Raw genomic sequence first — 16535 nt, forward strand, 5'->3', positions numbered from 1 at the left:
TATTAAACACAATAAAGATAAATTAACAATGGTGCTGATGGATATTTCAGATCATTATCCAGCTATCAAAAGAGATGTTGAAGAAATCGTAAAAGAATCAATTTAACCCTTTCACCACTGTATACCATAATGGACACATCCATATCAATGCATGGAAGAGCCTACTTAAGTAACATAGGGGTGAAAGGGTTAAACACTGATGTCTAAATTCACGGAGAGCACAAAAAAAAATAAAAAATGCTTTCAGTAATAATTTCATGTTGGCACTAGCTATTTTGTGCATAACATTTTCCTAAAACAGAAAGTTGTTCCCTTGATTTTTTTTGATTTTTTTTGTCAATTTGGTATAAAAACCATGAAAAATGAATTATTTCTGTATGGACAAGCACAGTTTGTAAGAAAGGAGCCTATTTAGTTGCTAGATGCCAGTTGATCAGAACTTTTTTAGGAATTTTCTTACAAATAATAGATTTTTTTCGTTAGATAATAAAAATACTAACACATTTGTCGACAAATTTTCTTGTAAAAGATTTGATATACCATACACACCAATATATAGAAGTGAACCATGTAACAACACTGCTTTTCATATCTTCCCCGCTCGTGTATATTTTATCCCTCACTTTTCTTCGAAAAAGTTGGGTAATTTGGATGTGTTCATTTGTCTATCCGTCCGTCCGTCCGTCCGTTTGTCACACTTAAGTTTCCGTCCAATTCTTCCCCAAAAATGGTCAGATTTCAATCAAATTTCATAGGTATATTTCAATTGTAATTTCATAGCCAAAATTTGATGCTTTGTTATTTTCATGTAATAAACGAGGCCTAAGGCTTGATTCTGATTAGTGAATTGGTTGCCATTCAATAATTTACCTATGAAATGGTCCAAATTAACCAAATGTGGTATGGAGGTCCGTGTTCTAGTATGAACAATATCATACTGTACATTTACACCAAATCTCAAAAATGGACCATAGCTACATCATCGTCCTAAAAGTCGCAGATATAAATTATACATATACCGGTATGCTTGTTTGTATATATATATAGACTCTGATACTGTATTATATTTGAAACAAATATCAACCTTGCTTGTTTCAATTATAGAAATCTGTACTAAATGTGTGCAATCTAGTAGAACTACTAACAAAATCTCTACTTTTTAAAGTGTTCATCATTTCAATTAATTTCATAAATATTCTATCAAATATTTCAAAAACCAACAGGCTAATGATCTGTGTATATTTTGTTCTTATTGATTAAATTATGTTGTACATGTACTTGCAGATGGTAAATTGATTCAATAAAACATTTATTGTTGTAAATAACACGGAACAGAATATAAATTGATGCATTTGGCTGCCATTACATGTTTTATTTCAGTGTTTAGATTACAGCTGCCGAACATATCACCAAGGATACCAGACCCTGTGAATAATACGATTTCTTTTCCTAGGTTCCACTTCTTTGTTGACTTAGCGATCTATTATCTGGTATTGTGATCCACTGTCCTGTTGAATTGTAATGATCTTGTTTGCAGCGGCAGATTTTCAAATATGGTGACGGGGGTACAGAAAGTTTGGGGAGGGGTGGAAGGTGGAGGTATTCGACCATGTTTCTGTTGGTTGTTATTAGACCTGTGGAGACAAGTGTATGGGATGGATCGCTTTAATATCCAATCTCAGAGTAAAAACAGTCTTCAAGGGCATGTCTAAAGCCAGAGTTCCAAAATCACTACTAACTTAATTTGTACTGTGGTGACGCCACAGCTGATCAATGCCTAGCTTAACCCTGACATATACATACATCTATCCATCTGATTAGCACCAGAAAGCACCAAGAACAATGATTTATCACACAATAAAAAGGTGAAACTCTGTTTCAACATTTCTCAATTTTTCGTTGAAATAAGAAGTGTTTTTATAAACATATCCGTATTGGAATTTATTTGTTTAGATAGAGATACATTTTTGCAAAAAATACTGTTATATTTTAATATAAATTTATCATTTATGGCCAAAAATCACAAACTACTGTTAGAGATTCACTAAATGATGCTAGACATACAGGACAGAATTTGTAACTAGTGATCATATATTTTGCTTTGTACAGGAAATTCCATTACTGAATTTCCACAAATCTCTAAAACTCTGACTTTGACTCTGTTCATCACATGGATTACTATATACATGTAGCACCTAGCAACACAGATGTAGTTGAAATAATAGAAACACATTTCTCTTGTAGGAAAGAATGGCTTTTATTGGAATTATTTTCAGAACAGGATTTATGCTAGGTATTTTTGTCCACCGTCTACTAAGGTGCATGCAGCTTTTTGTAATTATATTGAAATATTAGAAATTACCAATAAATCAATTGATACGATATTTAAAACAAAATCCTCCACCAAACCGAATACTAATGATTTACTGCCCAGATTTATATGACAAACATTGTTTCTAGTGTATACGCACACATTGTGGATACCGCTGGGAATGCCAACAAAGTTTATATTTAATGCAAACATCCATTGGAATTACCCCAATTCTGTATCAACTTTTTACAGTCTAGCGAGGACGCTCCAAAGTCTGAGACAGAGAACGCGGAGCCAGAAAAGATAGACATTGATTTAAATGACCCTGAGGTAGCAAAAGCTGCTACAAAAATTCAGGCAGGATTTAAGGGCTATAAGACCCGTAAAGAAATGAACGGAAAACAGGTTTGAATGCTATTTGAATACTTTCGTTCTTGCATGTTTCCTTTTATTTACATTGTAACATTTACATGGTAGCTTTTCTTCCCTAAAATCTAATGATGTAACGTAATCTGGATTAGCATGTCAACCCTTTAAACATGGCTCCAATTTCTGAGGAAAAAACTCTATTTATTTTGGAATTAATAATCCTGAAAAAGAGGTAATATTTTTTTAATTTTTGAAAACTGACATGTTGAAATATTTTTTAAGAACACCTTTTCAGACTTAAGTTTGCTGAGGTAAACATTTTCACTAGTTTCCTCAAATTGAGAGAAAAATAATCCTGCTAATTGATGAAAGTTAATTAACATGATTTTTTTTTCTAGAACTGATGCATTTTGTATTTGCATTTTTTTCTTTCTGAAGTAAATTCAAACAAAAATACTTTACCTATGTAAGAATATGTAAAATTTCTTCTGAAAATCAAATTTCAAATTAATGCTCTTGATATACAATTGTATTCAAATTAAAAAATAATCACTTTTAAAAGTCTTATGATGCTGTGTCAGATCTATTTTTTTTTTTATTTTTTTTTTAATTAAAAGTAGAAAAGTGCAATCAAAGGCAAACATGAAAATTAACACAAGTCGGAGCTTTTTCTTGTTGAGAAACTGGAGTCAATGAAATAAAAAGACCAGTTGTTCAGATAAAAAAAAAATAAAAAAAATCTTTGTTTAGAAATTTTAGAAATTGTAAGATTGTTAATAACAGCTTTTTCAGAAGAAGAAGGAAAAGATGTCAAATATTTCATTTAAAATTTGGAAATTTATTGAGTTGGACATTAAGCATTCTGATATGATGAGAGAAAAAGAATATTTTAAAACTCCTTAGAAATTTCAAATTTGGACAACTGAGTGGAATACTAAACAGAAATGTGAATTGATCTGGAGTTGTATTTAGTTTAGACTAACCTGTGTCTCTGATGTGAACTTAGCAAGCATGAATCAGTGTAAACCCAGTACTGAAAGAAAATTAAGGCCTCAACAAAATAAATTGTGTGTTTCAGATTAAGACTAAAGTCATGATATTTGAAAACAGAAAACAAATTGAAAGTATGATTAAGTAAACGAACCTGACGCACACAATCTTTATTTTTAGCCTTGTAGTTTACTTTCAATTTCTCCTGTCTAGTCGACTTGATTTTTGAAAGTATTGTTCATTGAATATACAACAGTGCTGCACAGTCAGAAATAATTTATACTCTTGTCAAGTCCTCTTAGAAAAAAATAATACTGTATGAAAATTTCATTGGATAAAAGGTCATTGTCTAAGATTAGTAAAGACATACAAAGGTCAACAGAGATGATAAAGGACGAAAACGATGCTGCAACAAGGCAGTGGATTATATATACTTAGAAGTCATTGTAAGTTAGGTAGTCTGGTGTAGATCAGGACTGTGACTGTGAAACAAGTAGTCTGGTGTAGATCATACCTGTGAGACTGATGGTATGATGAGGTATTGTAAAACTGTGGACAATATTCAGTGTACAATTACCCAAACCAAAGTCCATAAGACGGTAGGTGTTAACTAGACTAAAATAAGGCTGACCTATAATACACGCAAATTCTTTGATAACTTCAGGTATTTAGGACTCTCACAAAATGTCAGTATGTGTATGACTTAAAATACAATTTTTATGTCAATTTTTGTTATATACCTTATATACTACAGTGGTTTCAGTTAAAATACAATACTAATAGTTTTAAGCTTAATATGGCCATACGTTTCACCAATTAAGACAATACTGTACTCGTAATATCTAGTTTTTGGGTTTGTAAAAGAATATCTTCACATAGTTTTGTTATTCCAAAGTCTGAAGTGATTCAGAACCGTTCCCCATCACACTGGTAATTTAACACGAAATGTAAAAATACTGACTACGCCTTGACTTGTCTGTTAAATAAAATCATCACAAGAGTATAGTGTCTATTTACCACTTTTACATTACGGTAGCCTGGATATAATCATAAACATGGAAGGAAATTTAAAGGCTTTAACCTTTTCACCCCTATGTAACTTTAGTAGACTCTACCATGCATTGATATGGATGAGTCCATAGTGGTCTACAGTGGTGAAAGGGTTAAATCCCATTTTTTCTGAACTAAAATTCATCGTACTTTACCACCCCACTTAGTCAGGTTGAGTGTGTGTTAACGTGTTGCATGTTGTTTGGGAAAAAAAAACGTAGTAGTTCTAATTATGTTTGTGAGGTTTTGGTTTCTCTGTAAAAGATGCATGCAATACTTTGGTGTTTATCTAATGCTACTTGTACTGAGGTTCATGAACATTTTGATTATTTTTATTATACATACTAATTATTACATATATATATTTATGTTTTGAGGTTGATTCTTGGAGATAATTAAATATTCCTAAAATTTCAATATATTTTAAGCAGTGTTTTGAACTCAAAATCAGAACTTAATTATGTTGACTTGTAGTAAATTATATATGTCACTTTCTACAATTTTACATCTTCATTTGTCGAATTTTTTTTATTGAAGTTTTATATTATTGATGGATTAAATGATAATTAAATGCTGTAAGATCTTCAGTGATCTTACATTCATACAACACTGTAGTAATACTTGTGTGTCATTTTATTTTAGTTTACAAACTTTTTGAATTAGAAATGTTCTTTTTTCAGTTTGCTGTTGGGATATTGAAACTATTTTTGTCATACAGAATAATTATGGGTTTTTTTCAGAAACAACCTGGACGACAATTTCTAATTTAAAGTAAAACTGTTTTCACAATTTCAGTGATTTATAAAGATTTGTTTAACAGGAACTGGCCAGTGTATTATAAAACACTGAGACAGCTGTTGAGTGGGCTGTATAAGTCGTGTCCCAGTGCTTACCATTACAGTCTGGAGTCAGTATCTTGTGTTTTCATCCATATATAGACATACAGTGTATCTGTCCCATTATTGTTGGTATATTGGTTGAATATTTCACTGATGTTTAAAAATGTACTCGTAAAAATCTGTCCCTCAAGCAACCTCCTCATCCACCTTCCCATCCCTTCTCCTTCAATCAATGCATAGTTTCCGCTTTGATTCATTCCACTTAAGCTAACAAAAACCTTGTTCGTTAATCATTTTCATTGGTGTGAAATCTCGATCCAAAATGCTGCAAACAGGATCTTAATTTTTTTGGTGCAATTAATTCTCATTGTCCAGTTAGTTTTGAAATTGAAGTGATTAATATAAGTTGAAATATAAATAAGATTTATATTTATTTTAAAATCCATACAATTAATTCACATAAGCTAGCTTTTAGTACAAGAAGGTAAAACATGTATGTTTTAATATCATCTCAAATGTTTACGAGCAGTCCTAGACACATTTTATTTTGTGTCAATCATTTCATCCCTGAGCGTAAAAAAACAAGTATACTCGGTAGTCTACAGAGATTTTCATACCAATCATTTCATGTGCTAAACAGGATATGATAATGTCAGTGATTTGTGCTATCGGTCGGAGCACTAATACTGCAATAATGCTACGGGAAGTAGCTGATGATATGTGGGGCTGATGGAAATCCTTCCTGATGGCTGATGTACTTATAACATGTAGATATAATCAGATGATCAATTTGGCAGACATCTCAGACCCAAGTGACTGTTTTTTGTCCACCAGATTGCTGCGTATGAACAGGGGTATGATCAGTTGTGATGGTGTTTCTGTGTATCACATATATTGGCACCGTCTGATATCCCCGATTGTCTGTCAATGTTTTCCTATAGCCAATATCCTAAAGCAATCCTGTAGGTATACACATCTCTCACTCAGACATTGTCAATGAAAGACGTGTTAACTTTTAAGATATGTCATAATTCCGGCGCAATTGTCTTCGGATATTGTTACATATTGACACAACATTCTTACAATGTCTGCACAAAACCACGGGCCAGTCAATCAACATGATACTTTTATTCCAGCCACTATCTGATAAGGACTCCAGAACGTCCGGGCTCGACAAGTGTGATACAGACGACATTGATTTTAATGACCCCGACGTGGCCAAGGCAGCCACGAAAATTCAAGCTAATTTCAAAGGTCATCAAGTGCGCAAAGAAATTCGTAAAAACCAGGTTCGCATTGCACGTTAGAAATGCATTTGTTCATCTTTGGTGACTTGTGATATTTTTACTTGTGACTTGTGGTATTTTTACTTGTGACTTGTGATATTTTTACTTGTGACTTGTGGTATTTTTAATTTCCGTGCTGGTTTTGATGCAACAGCTTTAAGCTGAACTAGACTTTTTATTCACGTTTTTATATTGTTTTGTTCACAATGGTCATTGTTCACTTCAATTGTAAACACAAAAGTTGGTTGCAAGTTTTTACAAAAAATCTGTTTTTGATTTTCTTGGGGCTGAAGGAACGAGATATGTCTGCTTAAGCCCTATAATACTGACAGGTATGACAGGTAAAATATGTCCTTGTTATAATCTACTAGAATGTTTTCAAGTGGCATTGTTTTTCTGTAAAAATGCACTTCATTAAACAATCTTATCCTTTAAATTTTATTGGATCGGAACTGGTTTGTGATCCTGGCTCCTCACTGCCCTGGTTTGTGATCCTGGCTCTTCACTGCCCTGGTTTGTGATCCTTGGTCTTCACTGCCCTTGTGTATGTGATCCTGGCACTTCCACTGCCTTGGTTTGTGATCCTGGCTCTTCACTGCCCTGGTTTGTGATCCTGGCTTTCCACTGCCCTGGTTTGTGATTCTGGCTATCCACTGCCCTAGTTTATGTGATCCAGGCTCTTCACTGCCCTGGTTTGTGATCCTGGCTCTTCACTGCTCTGGCTTGTGATCCTGGCTCTCCACTGCCCTGGTTTGTGATTGTGGCTCTCCACTGCCCTGGTGTTTGTGATCCTGGCACTCCACTGCCCTGGTTTGTTATTCTGGCTCCTCAATGCCCTGGTTTGTGATTGTGGCTCCGCACTGCCCTGGTTTGTGATCCTGGCTCTCCACTGCCCTGATTTGTGATTGTGGCTCTCCACTGCCCTGGTTTGTGATCCTGGCTCCTCACTGCCCTGGTTTGTGATTCTGGCTCCACACTGCCCTGGTTTGTGATCCTGGCTCTTCACTTCCCTGGTTTGTGATCCTGTCTCTCCACTGCCCTGGTTTGTGATCCTGGCTTTCCACTGCCCTGGTTTGTGATCCTAGCTCTCCACTGCCCTGGTTTGTGATCCTAGCTCTCCACTGCCCTGGTTTTTGATCCTAGCTCTCCACTGCCCTGGTTTTTGATCCTGACTCTTTGCTGTCCTGGTTTATAAATTAAGCATAGCTCTGTATCTGTGGGCCTGTCAAATCAATAACTGTTATACCTATCGTAGTCTATTTGTCAGTTACAAGTCTGGCCTGTGTGACCTCCGACTCTTGGTGTTTCCTTGGTGTTGCCTAACAGCGGTCTTTATAAGAAGACCTATGGAAGTTACAGGTAACCCACATTGTAAAGGACAATGATTGTGGGGTGGTGTATACTAGGTAAGAGGTGTTCCATCAGGTTCCTTATACCCAGGCATTATAGGGAGTTGAATCAGATTGTAGGGGGATGATGAATCGGAGTTGAGACTATTGAATGAGACTTTAGGGAGTTGAATCAGATTGTAGGGGGATGATGAATTGGAGTTGAGACTATTGAATGAGACTTTAGGGAGTTGAATCAGATTTTAGGGGGATGATGAATCGGAGTTGAGACTATTGAATGAGACTTTAGGGTGTTGAACCAAATTGTAGGGGGTGTAAAATCAGGTTATAGGGAGTTGAAAATTGTGGGGTTGTTGAATCAGATAAAATAATTCTGAAACAGATTTTAGAGTGTTGAACCAAATTCTAGGGTATTGACCCAGATTTGTGAGTGTGGAATCAGATTGTGGGTGCTGAAACAGATGAGGTAGCTTTATCGGATACCAGATTGAAGGATGTTGAACAAGTTTCAGTTTTATTACCAGGAAAGAGGTTGTTGAATCAGATTGGCTTTGGTTGAAAAACAAAACTGTTTCAACTAGATTAGAGGTATTTAAACTAAGATTTGCAGATGTTGTACAAGATTGGAATTAATGTTAAAACAAATTTTATGATTAAAGTTGAATGAGAATTTGAAGTAAACTGGATTGAAAGACAATTTAATCAAATGTTTTTATGGGAAAACGTCTGTCCTTGAATTGAAATCTGAATTATCCTTGTTGAAACCTATTTAATCCTTCTCTCTTTAGCATGTTACTATAGTATTGGATGTTACGCCACATCCGTAGGACCAACAGGAATGTATTACATCATATTAGCGTTTACATCCTTGCAGATCTACGCTGAGTTTGCCCCTAAGCACCTCGGTGTTAGAGATACTGAGGTGGGGATGTTTTATTGTGCGTGGCGTCACTGTTTTGTATCACCACCGGGAATTGGAGTCTTTGATTTGCTGTAGATCTCATTAGTAGCTATGTTGTACCGCTCGACTAGATCTGTTCTTGTGTTGTGGTGTGATAGACGTTTCATGTCGACAGACAATCCTGACGTCGTGTCGGTTACAAATGTTATGTTGGTTGATTGTTACCGAGTAATTTAGTGTTGAAGGTTTTATAGTTAGGGAACATGAACCAGGATTAAAATATAATCCTGTACAACTCTGATGTTTCTTTTATTGAGAACAAGCAAAATGTATAGTGTCTCTGCATGTATCTGTCACAACGGAGCGCTACATTAGCTGAGAATATCTGTATCTGGATTCAATAGCTATGTGAGAGTCTGAGCCAGGGGGGAAAGGCACATTTGAGGTACACTTTTTGGCATGCCTTAGGTACATTTTTGGTAACAAAGAAAAATAGGACAAAATAGGAGGGTGTTAAAACCTGTTCAATATAGGTACATTTGAGGCACATTTTAGGCACATCTAAAAAATCTTGAGCGTCCAAATGGGGCACATTTGAGGTATACCTTGAGAGTGCTAAAAAAAATGGGGCACATTTTAGGTATACCTTAAAAGTACCTACAGTCAAAGGTACATTTTAGGTAGCTTTTAGGCACAAAAAGGCATGCCCCAAAGTACCTTTTTTTAACCTTCTTTGACACACAATCCTGGTATTAGCCGAGTTGAGGAAATGTCTCCTGGTTAAGAAGATGTGTCAAATTCAAAACAAAAGACAGACACTTTTTGAGTTTTTTTTTTTATATTGTCACTTCTAGGTTTTGACAGCTGAGAAATGTCAGTAAAACACATAATCAGTTAATGTCTAACTTAAGGATCCCCCCATACTACTGCTAAAACGTGTATCTAAGTATTGGAAACTGTCTGTTACAGCACCAATAAAGCTTTGATAAAGCATTTCTGAAAAGAAACCCATACCTTGTGGGACTTTTTTAAGAAATAATTAAGACGAAATATAAAAATATAATGAACAACAGTGTTCCGAGTGTAAAAATTTAGCGGGGCTTGACCAAGATTTTTACCCCGGACATAGATATGTATACCGTCATTCTAGCTTGTTCAGCTACCTGGTCAATGAAAGTGTCCTGGCCAAACAGTGCTACAGTTATATGTAGTCAAATGAAAGTTAAGGGGAGGTAACTGTACATCTACAAACCCATAGTGCAGTGGAACTGTTGTACAGGGAGCCTTACTATCAAGTTTCTTCTGACAAATGAAAGGTGATATAAAGCAGAATTCACTGAATTTATCTGCATGGTCATTGATTTAGTAAGAAACTTGGTACCTATTCACTAAAGTATAGCTATTTCTATCAGTATCTGAAGATATTCTCTGTTCCTTACAGCTAAAGTTGATGTGTTGGCCACTTCAGGCTGATGTGTCTGGCTATATAGCTGCTAGGGGTCAGATGTTGTCCAGTTTCCAGCAGTGTCCCTATATATGGAAGGAGACGTTAATCTGTAGCCCCAGGGATCGTTCATGTTCTGTATGACATTCTCTATTTCAGCTCTGGATGTCCTGATGCTGGAAATCTTTGGTTATTCGCGTTCTTGTTTTGTCAGTAGAAATGTATGTATTCACAGGATTTGTCTGAAGTGACCATCATCATAACAGATTTAACATTTCAATCCAAAATGCTATCATAACTATTGGCAAAGGCTGATACAGAATAAGTGTACAATTCTTCAACACTATTATAGTTTATAATAGACGATTTTAGGATGTTGTTGTCTACACATTTTAAAGATGCGAAATATCAATTTTTGGGGGGATTTTTTTAATTCTTTCAATTAAATCAATGTTAGCATCTGTATGAGGATACCATCCTTGTAATGTCAATTCTAACAAAAGTGATATTACCACTTCAGCTTTATACTGTCAGATCTCTGCCTATTTTCTGTAGGTTAAAAAGGTTCATATTGTACTAGACTCTTTCATGCCCAGGGGTGTTGAATTGAATTAAAATTAAGGATAACTGGGAAATTCCACCCGAGCGTTTTTCAAATTTGGTAAAACCTGAGCTTTCGTTGAAAATCCGGATTGTAGAATTTCCTACTCTACACCCTTAGGCATGAAAGAGCATTTTTCTCTAATTCCAACTACCAGATTAAGCTCAGAAACCTTGAAAAGGAGTTAATAGACTGGCTATATCAACCAACTGAATCGGGGTGTAAGATAGAAATGTCTTACATACTTCACAGGGTGATCCCATTGTTGCTAGGGAAAAGATAACTCTATCTTACACGGGGTTGGGAAAGACAGCTGACACACGCTATGACATCATAATAATGGATTGTCGACGTGACGTCATTTTATTGTTTCCGTGATGTCATACATTCGTTGTGAATGGGGAATCATCCGTCTCAACCCTAGGGCTTTAGGGTTTGCCGGAGGAATAAGATTGATGTTTATTTCGACTGAAATTTGTTTATTTGTATGTATGTGAGAAAACTAATCAAACATGGGTCTGTTCCATAGACAAGGATATCTCAACCCTCTTGTAAGGCCAGCCAAACTCTTACGCTCGGGTTGAGATATCCCTGTCCACGGAACAGACCCATGTAAGAGTCTAGTATTCCTACACCCCTTTCTTATCCTGGACAGCTCTACTTACACACTTGGAATGAGAGAAAAATATTTAAGTTGAATCATATAAAAATGTTGTTCAGTGTGATTGAGACTGTCAGATCCACGGGTGTAGTAGTAGTATAGATATAGTGGTTACACGGAGGTGTTCTGCCTGCACTCTGATGGAGAAGCTTGCCTGCTTGTGATGTTTTTTTGTGTGTGCCTATTTCTGTGACATTTCCTCACGTTATTCTTCCCCGCGGTACAATTTAACATTCATACTGTCGTCACGACTAAACCATCTAAGTTCACTCGGTTTACACTCTCGGCTCGGGGTTTTCATCAAGTTTTCTTTAAAATGTGTACCATCGTTATTTTACACAAAGTCACGTAATGTTGTGGATTGTGTTTTTTCAATTCGATGTAATGTGTGATTGATTACTGTTTCGAAAATATCCCAGTTTTGATTTATAATTTATCTAGTCTTTTCCTGCAGTTTCAAAATGTCTTTAAAATTTTATTAAAATCATCTAAATTGATATATATTAAGATTACCCATTGACATCCAATGTACATGATATATCATATACAGTTTGTACTTGGGCTTACGCATCATATACCCTATGAATGCAATTATATCTGGCAATGCTTTTAGAGTAATTTTCAGTGGGAATGTAAAGATATGAGTACATTGTATGTACTTCCAAGGTTGATTAACACAAAGTTTCCAATTTTTACAACATTTCAAATACCATTATTGATTATTAAAATTCCCGATAATCAATGATTACTAGTAATTACTGTTCTACCTGTGTTATAATTCTTAAGACCTCTTCTGGGTCAAACACGATTATCACTTCTATATATAAAACACTACATGTCTGTTTATATAATTATAATCTATATATACATGACAAAATCAAACACAGATATTAACTCATTCATCCCTGAAGACACATTTGAACTCTCCCAATCAAAGATGGGAATAGTTCATTATGAAACTTCAAGGGTGAATGAGTTAATATATCTAATACGACTAAGTCTAAAATGATTATTACTAGTAGATATACGTGTCTGCGTGGAACACTAGTAACGTCGGGTACTAGTAGAAGACGACGGTCGTTTGAAGCTGTGAGGTCCGTGTTTTTTTGACGTTGTAGTGACTACGACTAAGATCAATATCTCACAAGCCTGGGAGTGTCTGTGTAAAGATAGTATACTTGTATTACAGTCGGCTCCCGAGACCGACAGGGGACACACCGACATCCACTGCAGTGACGATAAACATGTAATGGACGATGACAACAACGAAATAGACATTGATTTGTCCGACCCCGAGGTGGAGAAGGCCGCCACTAAAATTCAGGCCGGGTATAAGGGTCTGAAAACGAGGAGGGAACTCAAATCAATCCAGGTTTGATGGCACATGCAGTTTTCGTCATTTTTGTTTCCTTTTTTTCAGTACTTTATATTTAGATTTAGATTCACAACTTTTCAGTTTCAGAAAAATGGATAAAGATCACTATACCTTTCTGTGAATCTCACCTTCTCATGTATTTTGTTTTTCATCAGATTTTTTCCATCTCATCTGGATTTCAATTTCTGTACAATTTCTACTCCAATCTGTTCTGATTCATTTAAGCATGCTAATGATCTGTGCTTGTCTTTATATTGAGGAGTCTAGATCTTAATTTGCATCAACACTTCCAAGATCTGGATCTGTTCACAATTTTGCATGATCCTAAGGAGCTATTCCTTGTGATGTTTTCTTACAGCTTATACTTAAAAGGAAATAGTTTTGTTGTTCAATGTTATTCAATGGTACACTTTAACGTTGTTACCTATTTCTTTATTATATTTAATTTAGCAACTGACTTATACATGCATTTTCATTTTCTGTAATTTTATTAATAATTATCCAATTTTATTTTTCCATTATCAATTATATGTATCTGTGTTTTATTGACTTTCTGTCAAAACAAATTCTAGAAGTTATTGACTATTTGTTGGCTCTTCTGAAAAACTTAATCATGTGTCTTCATTACTTTGGCCGAGTCGCATAACTACAGTGATTTACATAGATACATGTGTCTTCATTACTTTGGCCGAGTCACAAAACTACAGCGATTTACATAGATACATTTGTCTTCGTTACTTTGGCCGAGTCGCATAACTACAGCGATTTACATAGATACATGTGTCTTCATTACTTTGGCCAAGTCGCATAACTACAGTGATTTACATATAGATACATGTGTCTTCATTACTTTGGCCGAGTCGCATAACTACAGTGATTCACATAGATCTGTGAGAACTGAGTCAAGTTTCCTTTTTACTATATGTACCTTGATTCCTACAGTCTTCATTTGCTCATACAGTCAGATATTCTGGTCCACTTTTCACATTGAAGAATTTACACATTATATAAACTCAATTAAATACAGCACTAGCTGATTGATATCCTCTTTAATTTAGCTGCTGTATTGTTGTCTGTTTAGCTTCTGTAGTTTATGTTATGCACTACCAAGCAGTAACTCTTCATACCATTACAGTCTGTCTGTCAATTTCCTGTGTTGTGTAATTTAATAGAACTCTGTACATGTAATGGTACATCTCTGACGTCATCACATATTGTCTAACACATTCTCATGTGTCACCTATAATTCAATTTTCCTAGTTTATGAAGATTGCAAGGAATTCTTGCAGTGAAGTGACAACTTCTTAAAATTCTTCATGGATAAAACACAAGGTGGCATTATCTAAAAGTGCCCTTCGAGGATTGTCATAATTAAAGGCAAAGTCTCCCATTGAGGAATGTCACATGACCCTGACCCAGCTAGGTCCCCCATTGAGGAATATAACATGATCCTGACCCCAGGTCCCCATTGAGGTATGACACATTACCCCAGGTTCCCAATTGAGAAATGTCACATGACGCCAGGTCCCCATTGTTGAATGTCACATGACCCCAGGTCCCCATTGTTGAATGTCACATGACCCCATGTCTCCATTGCTGAATGTCACATGACCCCATGTCTCCATTGTTGAATGTCACATGACCCCAGGGCTCTATTAAGTAATGTCACATGACCCCATGTCTCCATTGTGGAATGTCTCATGACCCCAGGTCTCTATTAAGTGATGTCACATGACCCCATGTCTCCATTGTGGAATGTCTCATGACCCCAGGTCTCTATTAAGTGATGTCACATGACCCCATGTCTCCATTGATGAATGTCACATGACCCCAGGTCTCCATTGCTGAATGTCACATGACACCAGGTCTCTATTAAGTAATGTCACATGACCCCATGTCTCTATTGTTGAATGTCACATGACCCCAGGTCTCTATTAAGTGATGTCACATGACCCCATGTCTCCATTGTGGAATGTCTCATGACCCCAGGTCTCTATTAAGTGATGTCACATGACCCCATGTCTCCATTGATGAATGTCACATGACCCCAGGTCTCCATTGCTTAATGTCACATGACCCCAGGTCTCCATTGCTTAATGTCACATGACCCCAGGTCTCCATTGCTTAATGTCACATGACCCCAGGTCTCCTTTGTGGAATGTCACATGACGCCAGGTCCCCCATTGAGGAATGTCACATGACCCCAGGTCTCCTTTGTGGAATGTCACATGACGCCAGGTCCCCCATTGAGGAATGTCACATGACCCCAGGTCTCCTTTGTGGAATGTCACATGACCCCAGGTCTCTATTAAGTAATGTCAAATGACCCCATGCAGGTTTCCAGTTATCATTTCCAAAATTTCTTTACCAACAGACCTTATAAAAGAACAAATCTTTCACAATTTAAAATATTTTGTCTTATAATTGAAAGCATCTGCTGCTGTTCTTAGATTCTGTTTCAAACAGGACCTAATTGTGTATGTTGGACTTTTATGGGTAGTTATACAATTTTATGTAGGCACTGTACTTTATTGGGTTTCTCTTTGAATGACGAGCCTCTTTGTTAAATATGTCATCAGTAGATAAATAGTACAATTTCTTCATACATCACTAGATCTAATTGCTGGTCTGTTTTACAACAGTTCCTAATGTATCCGGTAGTAGAGAGTTCATAGGCTGGATTGGTGATCTATTTTTGTGCCCAGTAATTGATGAGTCGTTAAATATGTTCTACACCTGACTCGATCGACATAACATCTATAGTGGCCTAATAAAACGTATTGTTTCACAGATATGGACTGTGCCATTCATCACACGATTAGATCAGCCGTGTCATCCGGCCTCCACAGTTCTACAATGATGTAGAGCAGTATAGTCATACAATACAATATATTAATACCTGATATATAGAGAAATCTATATTTCTGTTTAATACCTGATATATAGAGAAATCTATATTTCTGTTCAATGTTAATGAGTCTTGAAAGAAATCCTCCGAGTTTTTTTAAAAATGTTTTCACTTTTTCTTTCCGTCCAAAAATATATTTCCCCTTATCCAGAGACTGTTCTTTATTTCATAGTAAGGAAGTGTTAATATGTACTTAAGGACGTGTTAATATGTACTTAAAGACGTGTTAATATGTACTTAAGGACGTGTTAATATGTACTTAAGGACGTGTTAATATGTACGTAAGGAAGTGTTAATATGTACGTAAGGACGTGTTAATATGTACTTAAAGACATGTTATTATGTACTTAAAGACGTGTTAATATGTACTTAAGGACCTGTTAATATGTACTTAAAGACGTGTTAATATGTACGTAAGGACGTATTAATATGTACTTAAAGACATGTTATT

General features: G+C 35.8%; 1 protein-coding gene across 7 annotated transcripts in view; it reads left to right on the forward strand.

Moving 5' to 3' along the window:
• The window catches only part of LOC110463750 (titin-like), a 113739-nt gene that overhangs the window by 69564 nt on the left and 27640 nt on the right, over positions 1 to 16535 (forward strand). For 6 of the 7 annotated variants that reach the window (XM_021518586.1, XM_021518592.1, XM_021518589.1 and 3 more), the window contains 3 exons: positions 2564 to 2716; positions 6696 to 6848; positions 12991 to 13173. In XM_021518586.1, coding sequence (XP_021374261.1) covers positions 2564 to 2716; positions 6696 to 6848; positions 12991 to 13173 — 489 coding nt within the window. The remainder of the gene's footprint in view (positions 1 to 2563; positions 2717 to 6695; positions 6849 to 12990; positions 13174 to 16535) is intronic. The other variant, XM_021518590.1, reaches the window with a different exon arrangement.

Source organism: Mizuhopecten yessoensis, unplaced genomic scaffold (assembly GCF_002113885.1).
Source record: "Mizuhopecten yessoensis strain PY_sf001 unplaced genomic scaffold, ASM211388v2 scaffold10923, whole genome shotgun sequence".
Taxonomy (NCBI): domain Eukaryota; kingdom Metazoa; phylum Mollusca; class Bivalvia; order Pectinida; family Pectinidae; genus Mizuhopecten; species Mizuhopecten yessoensis.